The 24,846-nt window shown below is 43.6% G+C and overlaps 1 protein-coding gene across 5 annotated transcripts in view; it reads left to right on the top strand.

Moving 5' to 3' along the window:
* The window catches only part of slc8a3 (solute carrier family 8 member 3), a 59,768-nt gene that overhangs the window by 22,567 nt on the left and 12,355 nt on the right, over nt 1-24,846 (top strand). For 4 of the 5 annotated variants that reach the window (XM_069717646.1, XM_069717644.1, XM_069717645.1 and 1 more), the window contains exon 3: nt 12,554-12,660. The exons of the other annotated variant lie outside the window; for it this stretch is intronic. In XM_069717646.1, coding sequence (XP_069573747.1) covers nt 12,554-12,660 — 107 coding nt within the window. The remainder of the gene's footprint in view (nt 1-12,553; nt 12,661-24,846) is intronic. 5 annotated transcript variants of the gene reach the window in all.

Raw genomic sequence — 24,846 nt, 5'->3', positions numbered from 1 at the left:
CCTCCATGAAGTCGTACAGCTTCACCTCTCTATCTGAAGGAGGCTGCGTCGCCATGGCAACCGGAGAGAATCTGCATCCGTCTCCCGGCTCACTGCGCTGCCTCTACGTGTTCCTGCATGAATGTGTTTTACATGAACACATCGGCTCATCGCTGCTGCATGTGTGACTCGGTCTGATGTGTGACTGTCATTCTGTGCGTTTATGTGTCTGTGTGTTTGTGTCTGAGTGTGAGAGGGAGATACACACACACACACACACACACACACACACACACACACACACACACACACACACACACACACACACACACACACACACACACACACACACACACACACACACACACACACCACACTTTGTACCGCAGGCTTTATTTTTAGCACGTGGCTCTTATATAATCAGGGTGACACTGGGGGAAATAAAAGGAAGAGAAAACATCTCTCTCCTGTCTGATTCCCTCATCCTTCATCTGTCTCTTCATCCTCATCTTCATCTAAGGAGGGTGGGGTGGAGGGGGGGGGCAGACAGACAGAGAGACACAGAGAGACAGACAGTGACAGAGAGAGACAGACAAACAGACACAGAGGCGGAGATAGACAGACAGCTGTCCTCTCCTGAAGACGGGGACTCTCCTGTTCAACCCTCCCGTCCTCCGGTGGTCTCCTCCTTTGTCTCTTGTCCTCCCGCTGCTTCTCTCAATAATCTGAGAACAGACATTTCAGGAGGAGTTAGTGAGATGAGAGCAGAGTGTCTCATGGAAGCCTGCAGGCGAAGCGGAGGGAATAACCCGCCGTTCTTTCTTCGGTTACACTCAGTAGATCCCAGTGCCGCTCGTCAACGGCCTCTTTGGGAGTAACGTGAGGAAACAGCTGACAGTAGCTGATGAGACATCACAAAGTAACGCTGGACTGGACCTCTGAAACCTGCTGACGCCATCAGCTCTCAGTACAGCAGAGTATCTGACATGAGGAGAGTTTTTGACATGATCAGAGTATCATGGGTGCATCATGGAGGGAGTGCCGAGCCGCTGCATGGTTCTGTTCGGTCCCAAAAAACAAAACAAAAAGGACACACACACAGCTACACAAAGCTACACACACACACACACACACACACACACACACACACACACACACACACACACACACACACACACACACACACACACACACACACACACACACACACACACACACACACACACACACACACACACACACACACACACACACAGCTGGACTGGAACATGAAATATGTACATACATACATGTACCAACTCATCGGCTTCCATCCTCATTTAAGCTGATGAATTGGTGTCCTCTACAGGTGAAGGGTGTGTGTGTGTGTGTGTGTGTGTGAGAGTGTGTGAGTGAGTGAGTGAGTGAGTGAGTGAGTGTTTGTGTATGTGTGTGTGTGTGTGTGTGAGTACTAAAGATTTACATCAGGTCTGAGCTGTGCAGTGCATGAAGGGAGGAAGGAGGACCCATTACTGGATAGTAGGAGAGACAAGAGGGGTGGGAGGTGGAGAGACAGAGTAGGTGGGGGTGGAGACTGTGTGTATGGGGGAGGGGGAGGAGAGGTGACACACACCATCAGACTGAATCAGATGAAGAACATGGCATCTCTTCTGCATCTTGCATTATGCTAATGAGCACCCTACTGCTGCTGCACACACACATGAAGGCTACAGTGTGTGTGTGTGTGTGTGTGTGTGTGTGTGTGTGTGTGTGTGTGTGTGTGTGTGTGTGTGTGTGTGTGTGTGTGTACCTGCATGTGTATGTATATGTGCATGTCAGGGTTAGCAGCAGTCTTATGTAATCATGGACCTTTCACATGGTTGCACAGAATCTGCCCCCTCCCACACAAACACACACACACACACACACACACACACACACACACACACACACACACACACACACACACACACACACACACACACACACACACACACACACACACACACACACACACACACACATGCACACTGTTCACATATGAACTCCATGACTCATGTTTGTTAATAGAAAAGTCACTGGCGGTGTCATCATCACCATCATCCTCCTCCTCCTGAGTCAGGATGTGTAATACAGAGACCGACTCGATGCCACTCACAATTAGAAAGATCCTTTTGCTGTACACTGTACACACTTTACATACTGTACACACTTTACACACACACTGTACACATTGTACACACTGTACATACACACTGTACACACTTTACATACACACTGTACATACACACTGTACACACACACACACACACACACACACACACACACACACACACACACACACACACACACACACACACACACACACACACACACACACACACACACACACACACACACACACACACACACACACACACACACACACACACACATTGTACACACACATTGCACACACACATTGCACACACAGTACACACACTAATACACACTGTACACACACACACACACTGTACACATTGTACACACACACTGTACACACTGTATATAGTCACTCTACACACACTGAACATACACACTGTACACACTGTACATACACAACATACACAACATACACTACATACACTGTACACACAATATACACATGGTATCACACTGTGATACTGTACATACACACTGTACACATTGTACACACACACTGTAAACAGATTGCACACACACACACACACACACACACACACACACACACACACACACACACACACACACACACACACACACACACACTGTACACACATTGTACACACACACTGCACACACAGTACACACACTGTAATACACACTGTACACACACACACACACACACACACACACACACACACACACACACACACACACACACACACACACACACACACACTGTACACATTGTACACACACTGTACACACTGTATATAGTCACTCTACACACACTGAACATACATACTGTACATACACAACATACACTGTACACACAATATACACATGGTATCACACTGTGATACAGTGATACACACACTGCACATACACTGTACACATGTATATCTGACACGTGACAGATGCGTGTTCTCTCCCACACGTCGAGGATACATGGCTGCATGGTTTATTCCCAGTTTGCAGACACGCATGTGGACAGGGATCTGGGGTGTTGGGGGGAGTATGTCGTCTGGTCTCTGATGAGATTATTGGATGCCCCTTCCTTCCCCCCCTCCGCTGGTTAGTCTTAAAGAGATTAACCTCACCATTGTCTCTGACAGTAATGATGCTGCCTTATGTTGTCCCATGTCCCTATGAATCCTCATTACCATCAGCTATCAGCGTAGGAGATCGGATTGGACGCTGGAGCCATGCAATCTGTCCACTGAGCACAGAAGGGAGAGGCGTTCAGGTGTTCTGAATGTAAATTACGAGCTGCTGACATCGTGATCGATGATGATGTTATAATGAGCTGCTAATATCATGATGATGATATCATGATGAGCTGCTGATATCATGATCATGAGCTGATGATATATATACAGTGGTGTGAAAATGTGGCTGAATTACAACAACTCTGCAAAGATGAGTGGGCCAAAATTACTCCACAGCGCTGATAAAGACTCATTGCAAGTTATCGCAAACGCTTGATTGCAGTTGTTGCTGCTAAGGGTGGCCCAACCAGTTATTAGGTTTAAGGGGCAAACACTTTTTCACACAGGGCCATGTGGGTTTGGATTTTTTTTTCTCCCTTAATAATAAAAACCTTCATTTAAAAACTGCATTTTGTGTTTACTTGTGTTATCTTTGACTAATATTTAAATTTGTTTGATGATCTGAAACATTTAAGTGTGACAGACATGCAAAAAAAAAATGGAAATCAGGAAGGGAGCAAACACTTTTTCACACCACTGTACATATATATACATATATACAGGATTGCAATAGGTAAGCAGCTTGGTGTGAAGAAATCAACTGTGGGAGCAATTATTAGAAAATGGAAGACATACAAGACCACTGATAATCTCCCTCGATCTGGGGCTCCACGCAAGATCTCACCCCGTGGGGCCAAAATGATCACAAGAACGGTTAACAAAAATCCCAGAACCACACGGGGGGACCTAGTGAATGACCTGCAGAGAGCTGGGACCAAAGTAACAAAGGCTACCATCAGTAACACACTACACTGCCAGGGACTCAAATCCTGCAGTGCCAGACGTGTCCCCCTGCTTAAGCCAGTACATGTCCAGGCCCGTCTGAAGTTTGCTAGAGAGCATTTGGATGATCCAGAAGAGGATTGGGAGAATGTCATATGGTCAGATGAAACCAAAATAGAACTTTTTGGTAAAAACTCAACTCGTCGTGTTTGGAGGAGAAAGAATGCCGAGTTGCATCCAAAGAACACCATACCTACTGTGAAGCATGGGGGTTGAAACATCGTGCTTTGGGGCTGTTTTTCTGCAAGGGGACCAGGACGACTGATCCGTGTAAAGGAAAGAATGAATGGGGCCATGTATCGTGAGATTTTGAGTGAAAACCTCCTTCCATCAGCAAGGGCATTGAAGATGAAACGTGGCTGGGTCTTTCAGCATGACAATGATCCCAAACACACCGCCCGGGCAACGAAGGAGTGGCTTCGTAAGAAGCATTTCAAGGTCCTGGAGTGGCCTAGCCAGTCTCCAGATCTCAACCCCATAGAAAATCTGTGGAGGGAGTTGAAAGTCTGTGTTGCCCAACGACAGCCCCAAAACATCACTGCTCTAGAGGAGATCTGCATGGAGGAATGGGCCAAAATACCAGCAACAGTGTGTGAAAAGCTTGTGAAGACTTACAGAAAACGTTTGACCTCTGTCATTGCCAACAAAGGGTATATAATAAAGTATTGAGATGAACTTTTGTTATTGACCAAATACTTATTTTCCACCATAATTTGCAAATATATTCTTTAAAAATCAGACAATGTGATTTTCAGGAATTTTTTTTCTCATTTTGTCTCATAGTTTAGGTATACCTATGATGAAAATTGCAGGCGTCTCTCGTCTTTTTAAGTGGGAGAACTTGCACAATTGGTGGCTGACTAAATACTTTTTTGCCCCACTGTATATACTTTGCTCAATACTTTGTTGAAGCACCTTTGGCAGCAATTACAGCCTCAAGTCTTTTTGAGTATGATGCTACAAGCTTGGCACACCTATTTTTGGGCAGTTTCTCCCATTCTTCTTTGCAGGACCTCTCAAGCTCCATCAGGTTGGATGGGGAGCGTCGGTGCACAGCCATTTTCAGATCTCTCCAGAGATGTTCAATCGGGTTCAAGTCTGGGCTCTGGCTGGGCCACTCAAGGACATTCACAGAGTTGTCCCGAAGCCACTCCTTTGTTATCTTGGCTGTGTGCTTCGGGTCGTTGTCCTGTTGGAAGATGAACCTTCTCCCCAGTCTAAGGTCCAGAGCGCTCTGGAGCAGGTTTTCATCAAGGATGTCTCTGTACATTGCTGCATTCATCTTTCCCTCCATCCTGACTAGTCTCCCAGTTCCTGCTGCTGAAAAACATTCCCACAGCACGATGCTGCCACCACCATGCTTCACTGTAGGGATGGTATTGGCCAGGTGATGAGCGGTGCCTGGTTTCCTCCAAACATGACGCTTGGCATTCAGGCCAAAGAGTTCAATATTTGTTTCATCAGACCAGGGAATTTTGTTTCTCATGGTCTGAGAGTCCTTCAGGTGCCTTTTGGCAAACTCCCGGTGGGCTGTCGTGTGCCTTTTACTGAGGAGTGGCTTCCTTTTGGCCACTCTACCATATAGGCCTGCTTGGTGGAGTGCTGCAGAGATGGTTGTCCTTCTGGAAGGTTCTCCTCTCTTCACAGAGCAACGCTGGAGCTCTGTCAGAGTGACCATCGGGTTCTTTCTCCCCCGATCGCCGGAGTTGGCCGGGTGGCCAACTCTAGGAAGAGTCCTGGTGGTTCCATGGAGGCCGCTGTGCTCATTGGGACCTTCAATGCTGCAGAAATTTTTCTGTACCCTTCCCCAGATCTGTGCCTCGATACAATCCTGTCTCAGAGGTCTACAGAAAATTCTTTGGACTTCATGGCTTAGTTTGTGCTCTGACATGCACCATCAACTGTGGGACCTTATATAGAGACAAGTGTCTGCCTTTCCAAATCATGTCCAACCAATTGAATTTACCACAGGTGGACTCCAATCAAGTTGTAGAAACATCTCAACGATGATCAGTGGAAACAGGATGCACCTGAGCTACATTTTGAGTGTCATGGCAAAGGCTGTGAATACTTATGTACATGTGATTTTTTTTTCATTTTTCTTATTTTTAATAGATTTGCACAAATTTTCAAACAACTTTTTTCACGTTATCATTATGGGGTATCGTGTGTAGAATTTTGAGGAAAAAAATGAATTTAATCCATTTTGGAATCGGGCTGTAACATAACAAAATATGGAAAAAGTGAAGCGCTGTGAATACTTTATAGATGCACTGTATAAGGTGAAACAGATTTGTTCTATAATAAAGTAGGATTATATGGAATCATATTGATTTGTGAATCCCGCAACAGAGGTGAATGAGGTTATTCATGACATTTTAAAGCAAACCAACAGGGGAGCTGACCTGAAGAGAAGTTATGATCCATCCGGCCTGTTTGTAAATCCAACCAACCCTGACTTCTCTTCACCAGCTGATGCTCCGCTTTACCTGCAAAGTAACAGTGAATCTTACAGGAACTGATGTGTGGAAACATCAGCTCATTTAAAGTTTAGTCCACATTGTTGTCATGACCTGAAGCATTTTCTGAGCTGACCATAGCTGCAGGAGGACCAGAGACAAACAGGGTGGTTTTAAACATCTGCATAAATCACATGAAACATCATTAAAACACATTCAGACCCCCGACAGCATGACTTTTAGGTTTGGTTTGTAAATCATGTTTTTGTGCAACTCAATTCAAATATGTTGTTTTGTAGACATTATTGTCCATTTGAGGGGAGAAAGTGGCAGAAGAACGAAATTATTGAGACAGTTTAGTTACATTTTATCTGCTCTGACAACTTTAATACTGACGGGGGAAATTATTGTCAGTCATGTGGAAGTAATGCTCATTACATTCTGATCCCAAATAAAATCCCCAAAAACAAGTGATAAGGCTGTGAGGCTGACAAATAATTCAAATATGTTCAGATGTGGGAAGCCATATGGCTTTTAGAAAACTTTAAATTGTCTTTCTGATAGAAATAAAAAAGTCTGCAAAGATTTGTTATATTTAGTTTAGAGGATTTATCTATGGTTATCAGTCAATTAATAAACAGAAGAAACACTCCATGTTCTAAATTCCTGTAAAATAGAACTTAAGCATAAATAAACTTTAAAAAATGCCCTTAACAACAGTATTTATGTTACATTTGGAGTGGAAACAGTTAATCAATCAATCAATTAGGAGATCAGATGACTGTTTAATTTTCTGATCAGACATTACAAAAAAAAAGTTTTTTCTTTTTCAGTGATTAGTAAACAGAAGTTAACAAAAGTAAACAGAAGTTAACAGAAGTAAACAGAAGTTAACAGAAATTAACAGAAGTTAACAAAAGTAAACAGAAGTTAACAGAAGTAAGCAAAAGTTAACAAAAGTAAACAGAAGTTAAAAAAGTTAAAAGAAGTTAGAAAAAGTTAACAAAAATAAACAAATAAACAGAAGTTTAACAAAAGTAAACAGAAGTTAACAGAAGTAAACAGAGGTTTACAGAAGTTAACACGTTAATAAAAGTTAACAGAAGTAAACAGAATAGTTTGGAGGTTTTGAACAGAAGAAATTGCATTTTGAGCATCACGTGTGAAATATTCACTTGTTAGATAATGTGAATGGTTAATTGGTGGTAAAATAAAGAAAAACTGGAAAAAGATAGTTTGAATGAAGAATCGAGCGTTGAAGTGTCGAACACGACACCAACTGTTTGTTTCTGGTACCGTCTGCCTTGTTACTATAGAAACACATGAGAGGAAGGGAGATGCTGTGTAATGTCACTCTGACTCCTTCATGTATGAAGCTGTATAGTTTCAGTGTTCATTACTGTTTGTCGTTCGGCTACAGGTGCTTTGACTCTCCTAGCTCACGTTGTCATGGGCCGCCAGACGGCATCCAGAATAGCACTCGTGCATTTCTTGCCCTCAGCCCAAACCCCCTGCACTCCCTGATTTTGCTTTCAATCGAAGGCCTGGCTGCTTCCTCCATTTCCTCCTCCTCTTCCTCCTCTTCCTCCCTTGTCACCCCCTATCAGACACTTCATCTCTGAGTGTTTTATGGCACTGTGTCCTTGTAGAGGAGGACCTGTGGGACTGTTCCAGACATCCCAAAAAATATAGCCACCCCTCCACCCCCCTCCTGCTCTTGGCTCAGAAAATATGGAGCATGGCTGGCTGCTTCTCCTCCTCTTACTCATCATTATCCTCATCCTCTTCCTCCCCGTCCTCTCTCCTACCTTTCTGTGTCCTTCAGTGCTGCCAATCTACATGTTTTTATGAAGATGCTGTTACAAGGGTGCATGACACCTGAAGCCGACCAGCTCCTCCTCCTCATCCTCCTCCTCTTCTTCCTCATCCTCCTGTTCGTACTCCTGCTCCTCCTGCTCTTTCTCCTCCTCTTCCTCCTCGTCCTCCTCCTCTTGCTTTTTTAGACAGGAGGGTTATACTATACTATACTGTACTGTACGCTATTGTACTGTACTATACTGTGCTGTACTATATTGTTCTATACTGTACTGTACCATACCATAGTAGACTGTACTGTACTGTACTATAATCTGCTGATTATTTACTTACTTTCTAGTAAACTGTGATGAAGACCATGTTGCCATGATTTACATAATATAGTTACTGTTTAAAAGATAAGTCTGACTAATATTAGATTTTTTTTTTTTTTTAATGGGGCTGTGTGTGTGTATGTATGTGGTTTAGATCCATGCTGGCTCCAGAATAGAAACCAATAGAATAGTAGAAGTTGTACAGGAAGTGCTCGTGTGTCGTGTGTTGTGTTGCCTTCAATGAGGTGGCGAAAGAGCTTTTGTATCCATGACAACAGGTAGGAGCGAGAGCAGCCAATGGGAGCGGTTCAGGTATGTTCGACAGTCGGAGGTCTGAGGATGTGAGATCAGAGAGGTATCACCTCTCTAAATGGACCTCACTGTCATGTGATCAGCTAAATGAGAAATTTACTGTTGCTACGGAGACGGCTGCAGATTGGGTGTGTTGAAGACAGCGAGGAGGGACAGCTGCAGTCCTGCTGTGTCCAGGTTGGTGACTACACATGATTCTTTGCTCCAGTATTAATAAACCTGGCTGTCATGTTGTGTGTATCTGTTCACGTCTCCTCCGCTGATGAGACCCTTGAACTGATACTGTGAAGTCATCTTGAACTTTACTGATCAGTCTGTGCCATGATGACCCTTCCCACTTTACTGATCAGACTGTTGCTGTGGTGACCCCTCACCCTTCCTCCAGACTCCTGCAGCTCTCCGTCTCTCTGCAACTCTCTGTCCGTTTGCAGCTCTCCGTCTGCAGCGTGGAGTGATTCAGGGGTCAACTGGTCGGGCTGAAGGCAAGACACTGTGCGTCTCGTTAAATCGTAGAATACAAGGTGAACCAGCTCTGGTTTCAGACCGGTTTTTGTGGAGGCAGCAGGTTGACAGTGGTGGGACAGTGAAGATCAGAGAACCGAGTGAATCCAAAGTGGAGCTGAGCTCAGTTTAAGGAATAAATAGTTAAAAATCAGAATTTCCTGGAGCTCCAGGTGTGTAACCATTCAAAGCAGGAGTTGGTCTCCAGGACAGGATGTCCCAGTACCACAGCCTGGTTCTCAGTTACATTTTGGTGGTGTGGTTATTTTGTAGTTATGTTCAGAGGTTTTGTTTCGAACGAATGAAGCTCTACAAGTTGCAAGTGCAGTGGACGTGGTGGGAGGAGGCCGGGGTGGATGGAGGCCTGTAGGGGTCAGAGGTCAGAGGTCATATCCAGAATTGATCTGTGTTTAGGTGACAAACTCATAGCGAGATGGTGGTTTTATGAAATGTAAATAAGAGTTGTGTAATGATGCTGCCGTCACTACAGGACTTGATTCTGAAACATTTACATAAACTCACAGTGAATGAAAAACTCGAGAAGCGGCAAATTGTCTTATTTTAGAACCTCCGACTATAAAATGTTTAAGACGACACTACATCAGTGAGGTTGAATCTGAATGTCTCTGTCAGTACGAGGTTGAGCAGCGTGTGTGAAGAAGAAACCCAAATCACGTCTTTTATTTTTGGTAAGTCTGGGAAACTCTTCTGCACGGTTTAAACTGGGTCTCACTTTGAGACATGTTTTATTCAAACAGCATCTGGCAGCGCTGCAGTACCTCGCATGCTTTCTTCCCTCAAACAACCTGCAGCCGTAGCAGCTGCATGTGGCTCCAGTTTAGTGTGACTGCGTGCTGCAGTTTAGTTTGGTTTATGTAATGTTGATGCTGGCTTCAGCAGCTTGGTCACCGTTTCCTTGTCTCTGAAGACAAACTCATTCTCCCTTTGGTCACAGAGCTGAAATCCAACTTTTGTGATACAATAAAATAAAAAAACAAAAGCAAAAAAGATTTTATTCTCACGTTATATCTTTTTACTTACAAACTGGATTTTGTTTTCCTGCAGTGACAGAAATCTGCTCTTAAACCTCTTTTATGCTGCATAAAAAGACAAAACCACCTGACGTTGGAGTTTGCTACTCCTCCTGGGATGAGGTAGACGAGGGTACGAAGGTCCAGGTGTAGAATATTACATTTTCCAGATTGGCAGGAAATCGTTTAACGGCTTTTTTCTGTGATTGCTGGGAAAAGCAATAATCAGGACTGTAATGGGCGCAGCCCATAATCCCTGTGCTCGGTGACACAAACCAGGTCGGATTAATTAAGGCTCTGATTTCCCACGAGGCACTGGGGCCTTGTCCTCTTCCCAGCTTATTCTATGTTTTGAGTGGAGACGTCTCCGTGATCTGACACGGCTCGTTCTTTTTGATAATTGTTTACCTCCTAGGAACATGTTTTCTTTTTAGGAACTGAACTCGTCGTAATCCTACAAACCAACGAGGAGTCCAGGCTGCAGGGAGGTGGAAGTAACGCGCTGTTTAAAAACATGCTCTGCACGGGCTTCACCAACGCTTCCATGCAGTCTTGCGTGAGGATGAAGAGCACTCCGTAGATTCAGGAGAGAGATGGAGGAAACTTCCTAGAGGTTTTGGAAGCGTTGTGTTTCTCCCCAGCTGCCTGCAGCAGATGTTTCTCACAGAAGAAAAGTCTTTTTTTAATTGCAGCTCTTTTAGTTGCTGCCCCTGCTGCTGTAGTCAGTCTCCCAGATCTCTGAAGAGGAACAGCATGAGGGTCAATCTGCACCAAAAAGAGGAGACTGGATATCACACATCTAACATCTCACTTCCTCTGATGTGTTACTCCACCAGTGATCCCACACTCATCCTCCTTCTATTATTCAGGGCGCAGAGAACTGAAGTCATAGTGGAGACCAAAACAGACAATCTGCTGTCGCATCCAGCGTCCCACGTACAGCATCCAACGTCCTGCATCCAGCATCCAACATCCCACGTCCAGTATCCAACGTCTAGCATTCAATGTCCCGCATCCAGCGTCCCACGTACAGCATCCAACGTCCAACATCCAGCATCCAGCGTCCCACGTCCAGCATCCAATGCCCACCATCCACTTTCCAGCATCCAACATCCAGCATCCAACGTCCCAATGTCCTGCATCCAACGTCCCGCATCCAACGTCCAGCATCCAACATATTAATGTCCAGCATCCTGGCATTCAGCATCCAACATCCAGCATCCAACACCCTGCATCCAACGTCCAGCATCCAATGTCCCGCATCCAATGTCCAGCATCCAACATCCAGCATCCAACGTCCCAATGTCCAGCATCTGGCGTCCAACATCCAATGTCCTGCATCCAATGTCCCGCATCCAACGTCCAGCATCCAACATCTTAATGTCCAGCATCTGGCATCCAGCATCCAACATCCAGCATCCAATGTCCCGCGTCCAACGTCCCACGTCCAGCATCCGGCGTCCAGCGTCCGGCGTCCAGCATCCGGCGTCCAGCGTCCAGCGTCTGGCGTCCAGGCATCCAATGACCAGACATCCAGGCGATGTAGAGACATTTCCTTTCCGTTATCGTCCGTCCTCTCTGTCCTCCTCAGACGTTTTACAGCCCGACTGATGACTCGGTGCTGGTTTCCCTTTATGTAGAGAGTGTTCCTCCCGCCAATTCCACTCGCACCAGACGTTGAGATAAATGTGGTTGTCATGACGCCCGGGGCAGCCAATGAGCTCACTGGAACTTGTGTGTGCGTGTGTGTGCGTGTATGTGAAATGTCCACACCAGCTGACCTTTCACCTTTAACCTTCTTCCTGGCTGGTTATTAATCCTACTGACAGTTCACTTCCTGTTTCTTCCATCACATATTAACCTTTCTCTTCTTCTCTCCCTCTCTGTCCCTTTCCTGTCCCGCCCCTTCCTTTCTTCCTCTCCTATTGCAGCAAAGTTATTCACGTGAAAATTATTGACGATGAGGAGTATGAGAAAAACAAGAACTTCTTCATGGAGCTGGCCGAGCCTCGCATGGTAGACATGAGTCTGCAGAAAGGTGCAGTACCGAACGTCTGTCTGTGTTTCTGTCTGTCTCACTTCTTTCTCAGTGTGTGTGTCCTCCATTTCTTTCTGCTCTTCTCTGTCCACTTCCTGAACTGCCATCATGCTCTCTGTGTTCAGTTTTTTACACCACTGGCAGCCGAGGAGGCTCTCCCATTACGTTAGAGCAGGAATCAAAGCAGCCCTGTTGTAATGACAGAGTCAGAGTCCCAGATACATCATCATCTGTATAAAAGTGTCGGAGCTGCTTTCATTCTCCATCTCAAAGCACTCGTTATTCCATAAAGACGCGTTTTACCTGAATGAGTCTGTTTTGAAGTACACATGTATGTTTCTGCTCGGCTGATTGCTGTTGGTGGAATGAGATTCCTGATTTACTTTGAATTTGATAGTTTGAACTTGATGAACCCAAAAGAAGCTCCTTTTTTGGGGGGGGGGAGTGTTTTGTGTGCAGCTCGTGTGCTCTTCTGTCTGTCTGCACAACACACTTGTCTTTAGGCATTTCTACAACAAGGTGAATACAAGACTAAAAGTAGGACATGGAAGAATTAAAAATCAGAAGTTGAGATTGTTTTTTTGTTTCCGGCTCGTCGTCGGTAGCGTCAGCTAAAAGAAGCCAACAGGCACCGTTATCTAACGCAGTGTTATCTAATCGCGCTTGAGGCTGGTTAACGGGAGAGACTCACAAGCTGCTGCGCAGGGCATACAATCTAACACTTGGCTGCTGCCTGCAAACACTACAGCTCGTTATGTTTGTGTTATTGGGTCTGGCAGCACCGTGTGAGGTCCGACTCCCTGTGTTCCACTTTCATCATGAAGATTTATTTACTGTGTGTGCAGGTGTTTATGAGTGACGGCTGCATCACTACAAACACACACACACACACACACACACACACACACACACACACACACACACACACACACACACACACACACACACACACACACACACACACACACACACACACACACACACACACACACACACACACTTATTTTGGCTATTTGTGAATCAGTGTATTTAAACTGATTCCACTGTGTTGTATTCTTGTTGGTTTCTTTTTTGTTGTATTCTTGTTGGTTTCTTGTTTTTTTTTTGTATTGTTGGTTTGTTGTTGTTGTTTTGTTGTATTTTTGTTGGTTTTTGTCTTATTCTTTTTGTTTTTTTGTTGTATTCTTGTTGGTTTTTGTCTAATTCTTGTTGGTTTCTTATTGCATCCTTGTTGGTTTCTTGTAAATTTTTTGTTGGTTTCTTGTTGTATTCAGTTGGTTTCTTGTTGGTTTCTTGTTGTATTGTTGTTGATTTCTTGTTGGTTTCCTTGAAAAAAAAAAAAAAAAAAAAAAAAAAAAAAAAAAAAAGGACATCTGATGCTGGTGCCTTTTATTGGTCTGATCTCTGCTCTTCAGTAGCTAATGTTGGGCTTTATAAATACTTTTTATTTGTATTATTCTATAGCTAATTGTCACTTGATTCTCACCTGTGCAGTTACATAATCTTATCTGGCTCTTTCACTGCAGTAGAAAGCAGTAGCCTTTACAGTGTTCTGTTTCAGGTAATAAATACACTTTAATAGATTGTATCTCATACATACATGTATAGGATGAAAAAAAAGATCCTGTAAGTGATTATGAGAAACCTTCTTGAAATGTTAACTTACAACAATGTTTCTGATAAAGTAGTGACTGTGTAAAATATATATAAAAACAGAACGTTAATTGAAAATAGACTAAAGACAAATATATAAATTGTTGCAACTGAGAATTTGTATTGTTTTATGAAAAATATATGCTCATTTTGAATTTTCTCAAAATTCTTTACTTTCTGATGAGAGTATTTAATTATTTTTAGATTCTTTTAAAAACATTTCTTATTATAATGACTTGTCTGATCTTTTCTTGTTTCACTGGCAGAAAGGGATTTCCATACGTGGTTACCTGGTCATACATGTGCAGTGGTTATTTGTCGATTAGTCCTACAGTCTGTTCGAAATTATTTTTAGCCCCATGAAAATGTAAAAGCCACTTTCAATTTTGCATGTCCTTCGTTTCTTGCAGCAGGACGGCAGAGTGCAGTGAGTTTGGATTGTTACAGACAAAGTAGGTGTGGAGCAGTGGAGGAAGAGCGAGACGATGAAGATAGGTAGCGACACATGCCAGTGGCCAGGTTCAGTCGTAAGAGATCCAAACGGCTCCTTTGTTTTGGTTGTACACTGCGAGGAGCTCAGAGCATTGTCCGCTTCCTGGATGACGATGAGGAGATGCATAGTGATTCAGAATAACATCTGGATCAGGCTGTCGGCCCGTCAGTCATCTGTCTGTCGACAGTTTATGGTCCAATCAATGTTACTGATTGCAATATGAGATGGAGAGCGAGCCTGGCTCAGTGATAAGAGCTGTATCATCTTACTTTTTTTTAATGCATGTTTGATCTGTGTGATGAGGAGGTCATATCTATATTATATCTGGATATAGACCGGTATGTCGGTGTGTTCGGTTCACATGCAGCATCCTTCAGTCAGAGCTGCTGGATCATAGCGATGTGAATGAGATGATAATTTCTCACTTTTCATTTATAATGTAGCGATTATGTTGTTGTTCATAGCGCTGATGTGGAGCTGATTGGGTTTGTTTTTCTCCTTATTAAAGCCGGAGTGGAGGAGCCCGATTGATGAATATTCTATGAGAGAGCCTTTATTTTGTTCGTTATATTCAACAGCCTTGCTCCATTTTGCTTTCAGCCACTGCACCAACACGACAACAACAAACTGAACTGTTTTTTTTTTAATTATCTCTCATACATGATCAAGCGCAACAATAATTGTCAGATCTCGTGTTAATTCTCAGATCTGGGGAACCCTGTTGCCATGGTGCCACAGTTCAGGTGGTTCAAAGGGAATGTTTTCCCTCAGAAGGTCCCAGTAGAACTCGGTGTTGACAGTCTGACTCTGGGGGACGAATTCACGGTAACACAAAAACAAAACACCTGAAGTGCCTTCTTCAGTCTTCAAGAGGGAAGCTGTGCGCCTCTTGAAATGTGAATGCCACTCAGATTACCTCGCCCGGCTCATCGCTTCATCGCCGTAGACTTTATGAAGCGTTTCAAGGGTCTCTGTTGACCATTTACAGAGTTTCATCTAAAATCTGATGTTTCTCTGCTCCAGTAATGAGTGATGAGAATGGACAGACTAAAAGGACCAAAGGAAGGACAGAGGCAGAGCACACTGCTGTAACCTCGGTAAATGGGGGGAGGGAGAAGGAGGAATGGGAGGGGACCTTGAAATGACACTGCAAAAAGTGTGCTACAAAGCAGTGGTTGGCAGTGTCATCATTCATGTACGGGGGTGTGTGCTCTGTGTTGCTTCCATGTGTACATAAACACTAACGGGACTCTTCTGTAGACGTTTGTGTGCCTGTGTGTGTGATGAAGTATTATATTAACATGTGCGTGTTTTTGCATGTGTCAGTGTGTTTGTGCATGCGTGGCTGCAGGATTAATGCCCCTCTCCCCCTGCGGTAATCCATCACCCACCCTGCCACTTCCGTTCTCCTCATGCCCAGCGTGGGGAAATGTGCCACCCATCAGCCTCCTCGCTTAGTGAGCTCCTCGTGGTACTCAGGGCGCTTCACATGCTGCAGTTGGAGCTTCTTCACACACTCACTACCTGCAGATGAACGCTGCATCATACTGTGGAGGGATGAGAAAGGACAAACACACCGGTTGTACTGCGAGCACACTGTATAGTAGGTGAGGGTTTAGATGATGTCATCATTATACAGTACAAAGGTATGATATCAAATAAAAATTCATCAGGTATTTGAGCACGTTTGAGCAGTCAGTCTGAGCCACAAATTCAACTCAAATACCACAAAAACTGTGGCACAAACCAAGTAAAATTATATTTCTGAAGATCTGAATCTTCATATGATTAAATGTGGAGAGTGAACCTTTCTGACCTGCATCAGTGGGGTTTATAATAGACACCACTTCAATGTAGCGTGTGGCTGCATTATACCAGTATCACAGCACACTGGCCTATTCAAATTGATGGTTATGATACCATTTACAAGGTTTATTACCAGTGTTGCAAAGAAATGCAACAAACGAAGATTCTGGCCTGCAGCATCGATTCCTTTAATGATGTGTCCGATTTCATAGTAAAGCATTTTTCCAATTTGAAAAAAGAGTTTTTATGTTGTCTTTTATTCCTAAAGAGAGGTGTTCTGGTTCCTCTGGTGTGTTTTATTTCTGAAGAGAGTTGTTCTGGTTCCTCTGTTGTGTTTTATTTCTAAAGAGAGATGTTCAGGTTCCTCTGGTGTGTTTTATTTCTAAAGAGAGGTGTTCATGCACCACCACCATATTTCAGTATTATTTATTTTATATTTTATTGTACTTTATTAATCCCTGAGGGGAAATTCTTTCGCTACAGCAGCATCCCAAGGGGGAGCTGCTGCAACAGGCTGCCACGACCGCAGCGCCAACTAACCTGAGGTGCATGTTTTTGGGTGATGGGAGGAAGCCGGAGAACCCGGAGAGAACCCACGCAAGCACAGGAAGAACATGCAAACTCCGCACAGAAAGACCCAGGACCGGATTCGAACCCGGAACCTTTTTGCTGTGAGGCGACAATGCTAACCACTGCACCACCATGATTCTGATTACATTTTGAAGACATCCTTCTGAGTTTACTATCATCACCACTGCTAACCACAAGAGATGTCATGTGTCATGAATAATGTGTGCCACTGCTCAGATTTGGGCTCATTATGTTCCTTCTGCTGTCTGATGAAACCACCGTGAGTTTCATGAACCCGCCAGCAGGTCCTAGTGAAAGCACTCGAAGTGATGAAAGTTTAAAGCTGTAAAACAGAAGTAAATCTCCTACCAATTCAACCAAAACAATGTGAAAAATACTGTAAATAATATACACCTCCTCATTTTAACCAGCATATAATGTCAATCATCCCAAGACACATAAACATCGACAAAACAAGCAATGCAAGATTAAAGTGAGATATTTTAGTATCTTGATGAGGTCAGATTAAAATCTCTTTAGGTTGGTTAAATAAATCAAGTAACTTCCTGTCAGATTCATTTTAAACCTGTTCAGATGGTTTCCATCCAAGACTTTCAGAGGTCGAACACAATCCTCTGCTGGTGGCTCCCCCTGTGAAGACCTTACATTTGCTCAGAGGCCTGAAGTCCTCCATCCTGACTGCACCAAGTCTAAATGACTCAAATCCAATCAATTAGCTGCCTAATTGGGCCTTTCATATCACAGCCGTTACATATGGTGCTGGGATGGCCCAGTGGTTGGGTCAGAGGTCAGACTGCAGCTGATCAAGGTTTTAATGCAGGAGTTTTTAATACAGGTGGTATTGGGGACAGGTGGTCACGAGGACAGGTGGTCTGGAGGATAGGTGGTGGAACAGGTGATCTGGAGGACAGGTGGTCTGAACGACAGGTGGTCTGGTGGACAGAGGGACAGGTGGCCTGGAGGACCAAAATCATTATGAGACACAATTTTGGTTGATGTGTTATTTGAGTTCAATACAAAATAAAATACAGTGCAGAAATAATTCAATACTAAATATAATACAGCATAGAAATAGTTCAATACTAAATATAATACAGTGTAGAAATAATTCTATACTAAATATAATACAGCATAGAAATAGTTCAATACTAAATGTAATAAAGTGTAGAAATAATTCAATACTAAATAAAATACAGTGCAGAAATAGTTGCGAAATAGGAATAGAGTTCAGTCAGCGATGCTGTGAAGACAGTTCAGTGTTTGGATTGTTGCGTTGTTCTTCTAAATCACTATCTGGACATTTGAGCAGTGAGATCCGGCTCAGAAAGAGTTTCTGATGCACTATTTTTTTCTCGTCTTAATTGGTTTGATTTGTGATTTACACGTTGCACACCTGCCTTCTCAGCTTGTATCGGTCCTGGTGAGAGTTGAGCCGTTTGTCTAAAATCTGTTGTCATGGAAGTCCCCAGTGCACAAGGTTGTTTTTTTTTAATACAGAAGACATTATAAATATTGAAATCCGAGAGGGACTACTTTAATATGTCAAGAGACATGGACACTCATTCACATGCAAGAAATGGATTTAAGGAACGACCACAATCTACCACACATATCATGAGGTAGATTGGTGACCTGCAGGATTCAGTCCGTGTTTGTTGTGTACGTCACGCTTCCACTGTGCTTTTTTCTCCCCTTATTTTTCTCTTTTGGTGGTCAGATGGGTGTTCCCCTCCATGCCTGCTCCACCAGCCATGGCACAAATGTCACGACTCAGAGGGGCTTCGGTTGCCTCAGTCCCACTGAGAAATCACACTGGCACGGATGAATAGATTTAATTCAAATGGGAGTCCGGCGCTATTCATGCATTGGCAGACCCCGACTTCATTAAAGCTGCACATCTATCTGGGGTCACGGGGAGGAATGTCAGAGGTGCAGTGTGACATGATAATGAAGGTTATGAAGAGTTAATGCACTCAACTTGTCTTCTTTCCATTGAAAATTTGTCATTTAAAAGTTGGAAGCTTGAGTTATTAAAGTTGTAATCCTAAAGATTTCAGTCCTGTGGTGTCACTAACTTTTGTGCAAACAAAAACAAAAACTTGAACTTATCTATGCTGCAGAGCAAAAACTGTGATCAGCCCATGTGCAGATACAGTATATGTCTTGTGCTCCTCCCCCTGCATTTCCCAGCATGCCTTCTTCCTGCGTAACTTTTAAGAATAAAACAACCCAAATGAAATAAGCGTATGTCGTGAGTAGAATTATATACATTTATGTGTCTACATAGAACAGGCTGTGGCTGTGCTCCAAATGAAATTCTTCCCTTTTAACACTCACTTGTCGGACATGTCGCTACACTCACTTGCGTACAGCTTGAATTTCAACAGAATCTGAAACACTGCTGTTCTGCAATGACCAGAAAATTAACGTGTTCTCTAGCCCTCTGTTGTAACACAATAAACAGTCTGATTGTTCTGTCCAGCGGTTTGATGCTACTCAGTGACTAATAAAAACTTCTGTGAGTTGTTCTCTAACAGCTGCAGCTTCCTCAGACGCCTTAACTTGAAAATACTTTATGTCTGTGGTTCGTCCCTTGTTCTACGATGGCAAGATGGTGACCGTAGAGTGTTTATTTAGAGTCTTTATTGGTGCGATAAGATCTGTCCTACAAAGCTGAGGACTGGTCGCATGATCGAAAGTCCTGATCAAGAAAACCTCATTGTGGACAGGTCATGGTGCGTACACTGAAATGTGTAATATTCAATATTCCCATCATCCACAAGCTGCTATGATTTCACTTCATGCTACGAACAACAAAAGTAGTCACTCCAGGAAATTTGGATCTTGCGATCGCAACATGAATTCAAGCAAACAATTTTCTTTTCAGTAAAATTGGCCTCAACAGAAACGTTATCCACAATTTTGTTACCAAAAACTCAAACAGCGATTTTTCAGAAAACCTAACTTGCTAAGAAGTCGCCTTCTAGCTTCTAGCTCTTAGAAGCTCTTCTAATAACAGCTCGCTTTTGCTTCTTCTGTCCTGTCACCACTTGAAATATATAAAACCAAGTAAAGATGCAGAAAATTGCAGTGTTTGCGCTGATGCATTTTCGATGGCATTCACCTCTTTCTAAAAACACGGAATATTCATTGACCTCTTCACAATAAAAATCCCCCCGTGTTTTGTCAGTTGAATGCATTTAATGCCAAATGGACCGTTAGCATCATCGGTAGCTGAATACATCTCTGAAACCAAGTGTTAATGTGCTGCACTGGATTACATGCTCGTTCCTCTCTGACTCCTTTGTGCACGTGAAACCAGACTCCACTGCTATAGCAGAAACTAATAGTGAATATTTATACATTAAATAGCCTTTTTTTTTTTTTTTAGGTCTAATGAATAGACCTGAAAGTATTATCCAAAATGGACTCTAATATTTAATACTCCATGGTGTGTGCAGTAGTTATCAGATGTTTGTTTTGTTATTGTTAAGAAATAAAGTAAAAAAGTTCTTCCGTCTTTGCTGGTGCTGAGCTCACTGTCAAAGCAGCATTGATTGTATCAACATGTAATTAAATGGTAATTCAGCGATGCACACTGTAGGAAGAACGGCGCGAGCACTCCCTTTAATTATCCTGATTGTGATTATAACCTCGCATATTCTTTGCTGTGTATCTTTATCTTTATGTGCTTTTGTTTGCCCAACTTTCATTGAATCAAGACAACGGTGGAGCTGCAGTGTATACTTACAGCAGCGCCCTCTGAGGGGGAAGGAGGAGGGGGGGAGGTCATAGCTGAGTTTCTCTGCTGTGATTACTGTGGCATTGTTCAGCAGTTGGTGAGGAGACAATGTGTTGGTGACTTACTGTGTCTTCACTCTTTCTTCAAGGACGAAGGCTTTGAAGTGAAGCTGCTGCTGCATTGTGCTCAGCAGATCAGAGGGACACAGAGGCAGCCGAGCTCGGGGGTGGTGGGGTCGGGGGGGAGGGGGGTGATAGATTGTTATCTATCTATGTTAGATATTGTTATCTAATTAGTTCCAACCCCCCTCCCCTCCCCCACACAATCCCGCTTTGAATCATCATGCTGCTGCTTGTGAACAAATACGTTTCATTCCATCAGTGGGGTGCCATTTACGTCGTGATGGCGTCCCCCTCTTGAATCGGGTCGCAGTTGAAGGACGGGATGTCACTTAGTGGATGACACAGGCCTTCCCACGTGCCCTCAGCGCATCTCCCTGCCACTGGCAGAGCTGGATTGTTGTCTGGTAACGGTTGCCATGGATGCCACACTCTGTCAGGGACTTAGGTGTAATGGATTTAAATTGAACAGTTGAATTTGGAAGTGGGGAAGGAGGAGGAGGAGGAGGAGGATGTCGGTAGAAACACAGGAAGGAGGGCGCGACAGAAATAGTTGGAGTGTAAAAAAAAGACAGGTGGAGAGAGAGACAGACACCGTCAACCAGAGAGACAACGGGGCGCAGATGAGGAAAGGAGGCGCGGGGGGAGAGGTGCTCTGAAAGCCCTCAACCGTCTATGATGAGGAGCTGAAGAGCAGTAATGGTTCCTGAGAGGTGTGGAGGGGCTGTTCTCAGCACAGAGATATCCCGCCATGCCGGTGGCACGCCACAGTGTCAGGCCCATCTTAGAGCCCAGGTGAGGCCCAGCAAGGGGCCCCTGCCACTCGCTATCACAGGTCATCGCTCTACATTAAACACAAAACGCCTCTTTTTGTGTCAACAAACAAGCTCCGTTGCTGAATCATTTGTTTTAATTTTGTGGAAGCAGCCTTTCTGAAGGATGTCTCATTTAGGAACAAAATTCTTTAAATACACATGATGAAATATTCATATGCAAGCTGTCTCACACCCCGTGGGTAAAACATGAAAGTATTAACAGAAAAAGTTGGTTCCTCTGCAGTCCTCGGTGGAAAATGGATGTTAATGTTGCCGATATTAATGTTCTTGGGATAAGTGGATATTGAGGGCTTCAGTAGGATCCTTCAGGCTCCGTCTGTGAGCCTCGCAAAGGCCAAGCAGGAACGTTAATCAGCTCTCAGGGTTACATGAGTGAGAGCAGCCCAGAGATGCTTCCATCCTCGATGAACTCAGCATGGTCTCCACAGAGGGCAGCCTAGTCGAGTGTCTGCGTTTGTGTGCACATGTTCCTCTAAGGCATCGAAATATCCTCACGAGATGTAGATTAGAATAAGCAACACAATGGAGAAGTTGTGTGTGCAAGATGGAAAACTTCTCAGGATGCTTTTATACCTCAGGTTCACAAACGTTCTGCAAATCCTCTCGGAGAGCTCGGAGTGATGGAGGAAACTTCTCAGAGCAACTCTGAAACACTGATCTCAGTGAGGAGGTGTGGTACACCCCGTTGCTTGGTGACCCATCCTTTTTAAAAGATGTGATTGGCTGATAAAAAAAAAAATGCACCCTTTGTGATGAAGGGCAGACAAAGCATCTATTTCATTCAGAGAGTTTCCCCGGGTTTTACGTCATTAAGTGTGACAGCAATAATTTGGTTTAAAACAACATGAGTCTCATAAATATGACATTTAATCATTATTATTATAATTTATTGTATAACATGATCACATGGAACAGTCTCTGATGTGCATTAGTCAGCATGAGAATACAGTGACTGTGTGTGAGTCTGTGTGTGTCTGTGAGTGTGTGTTTGCCCTGATGACATCATCGGGGCCGGTGTTCTGCTCTGTGATTGGCTGCTGCTGACGCAGCAGAGAGGCTGTCCTGTTTATGGCTGCAGAACAAACAGACTGTGAACTAGTCGAGCTCGTGTGGGTTTGATTGGCACCGCTCAGTGTGACATCTGGACTGGACCAATCAGGGAGAGAGACAGAGCAGAAAGAGGGAGGAAGGAGGTGTGGGGAGGAAACTACGACTAGAGGTGGTGCTGTTGTGATGTTTACGCTCCCTTTTGTTACGCCATGTTAAACCCATGTTGTACTAAAATGTAAGAGTTGCTCTGTCAACATTCGGGCAGAAAGCCACTTAAAGTGAGGAAATGAATGCAACTCCCCTCACCTGCAGTTTAAATGAACACACTTCAGAGTTTAGAGCTCATTTGTAGAGTTGACCACCAGCTGCAGGTACAACTCACAGGAAGTTTATACTCAATGTTTTTGACCAAAGGGGATTCTTGAGTTCTGACAAACTGTTTTCCTTCACAATAAAACATGTAGTGTGGCTTTTAAAACCTACTTCTGTTAAATCTGTAGTCAGTGGATGATGACACCCAGAATGGTGTGAATCACACAAAACTCAAACCCACAAAACTCGTATCCATTTCCACTGTTACGCAGAAAATTCTGAAAACTTGCTGAATCTTGTTTTATTCAGACATTTATTTTATATCTTGGGCTTCACTATTTATTTAAAAAAATAAATTCCAAGTAAATTTTTTGGCAAAGCTACCTAAAAATAAGTTGAAAACATTCAGTTTAAAACTCCATTCAGTTCAATTTATGATTTAAATTTATAGAAAGTTGCATGTTGTAATTTTGCCTGCATTTGTTCCCTTTGAGAACTTAAATCGTTAAGCATATAATACAACATATAATGTGATCGTAGCACTCTGTGTGACTCTGCAGAAAATTAGCATTTAACCCAAATAAGATAGATAGATAGATAGTTATATACTTTATTAATCCATCAGAGGGAAATTTTTATGTTACAGCAGCATGTACAGGATACAAAATATTGAATTTAATTAAAAAATGAGCATTCTATACAATAAAATAAGATAAAATAATATTAAATAAATTAAACTAAACAAAACTAACCTAAACCTAAACCTAAACAACAGTGCAATGAATTAAAACAAAACAACATACAAAACAGCAGTGCAAGGGTGTCATTTTTGTGTAATTGATTTGGCCAGAGGTGAGTTATTGTACAGACTGATTGCAGTGGGCAGGAATGATTTCCTGTATCTGTCCTTGTGACAGCGGAGCTGGAGGAGTCTTTTGGAGAAAGTGCTCCGCTGTCCCTGCAGCAGGTGGTGGAGAGGGTGATCTGGATTGTCCAATATGGATAATAGTTTCCTCAGCGTCCTCCTCTCCACCACCTTTTCCAGACTGTCCAGTTTGCAGCCAATGATGGACCTGGCCTTCTTAACCAGTTCGTTAAGTCTGTTGGTGTTGCTGGCTCCAATGCTGCTCCCCCAGCAGACTACGGCGAAGTACAGTGCACTGGCCACAACAGACTGGTAGAACATCTCCAACATCTTTCTGCACACATTGAAGGATCGAAGTTTCCTCAAGAAAAAGAGTCGACTCATCCCCTTCTTGCAGACAGCGTTGATGTTGGTCTTCCAGTTCAGTCTGTTGTCAATGGAGACACCGAGGTACTTGTACTCCTCCACCATGACCACCTCCTCTCCCAGAACTCTCAGCGGTTGTCTTCCTTCTGAAGTCGACCACCATCTCTCTGCTCTTGGCCACGTTCAGGAGCAGGTGATTTCTACCCGCCCACACCCCAAAGTCCTCCACTACTGCCCTGTACTCCTCCTCCCGTCCATCCCTTATACACCCGACCACCGCAGAGTCATCAGAGAATTTATGCAGATGGCAGGACTCTGAGTTGTACTGGAAGTCAGTTGTGTATAAGGTGAAC

This window comes from Brachyistius frenatus, unplaced genomic scaffold, assembly GCF_029030835.1.
Source record: "Brachyistius frenatus isolate BFR_SWC_R1_liver_20210118 unplaced genomic scaffold, ASM2903083v1 Contig_178, whole genome shotgun sequence".
Lineage (NCBI taxonomy): Eukaryota > Metazoa > Chordata > Actinopteri > Embiotocidae > Brachyistius > Brachyistius frenatus.
Note: the sequence above shows the minus strand (reverse complement) of the source record. Positions and strands in the feature narration are given on the sequence as shown.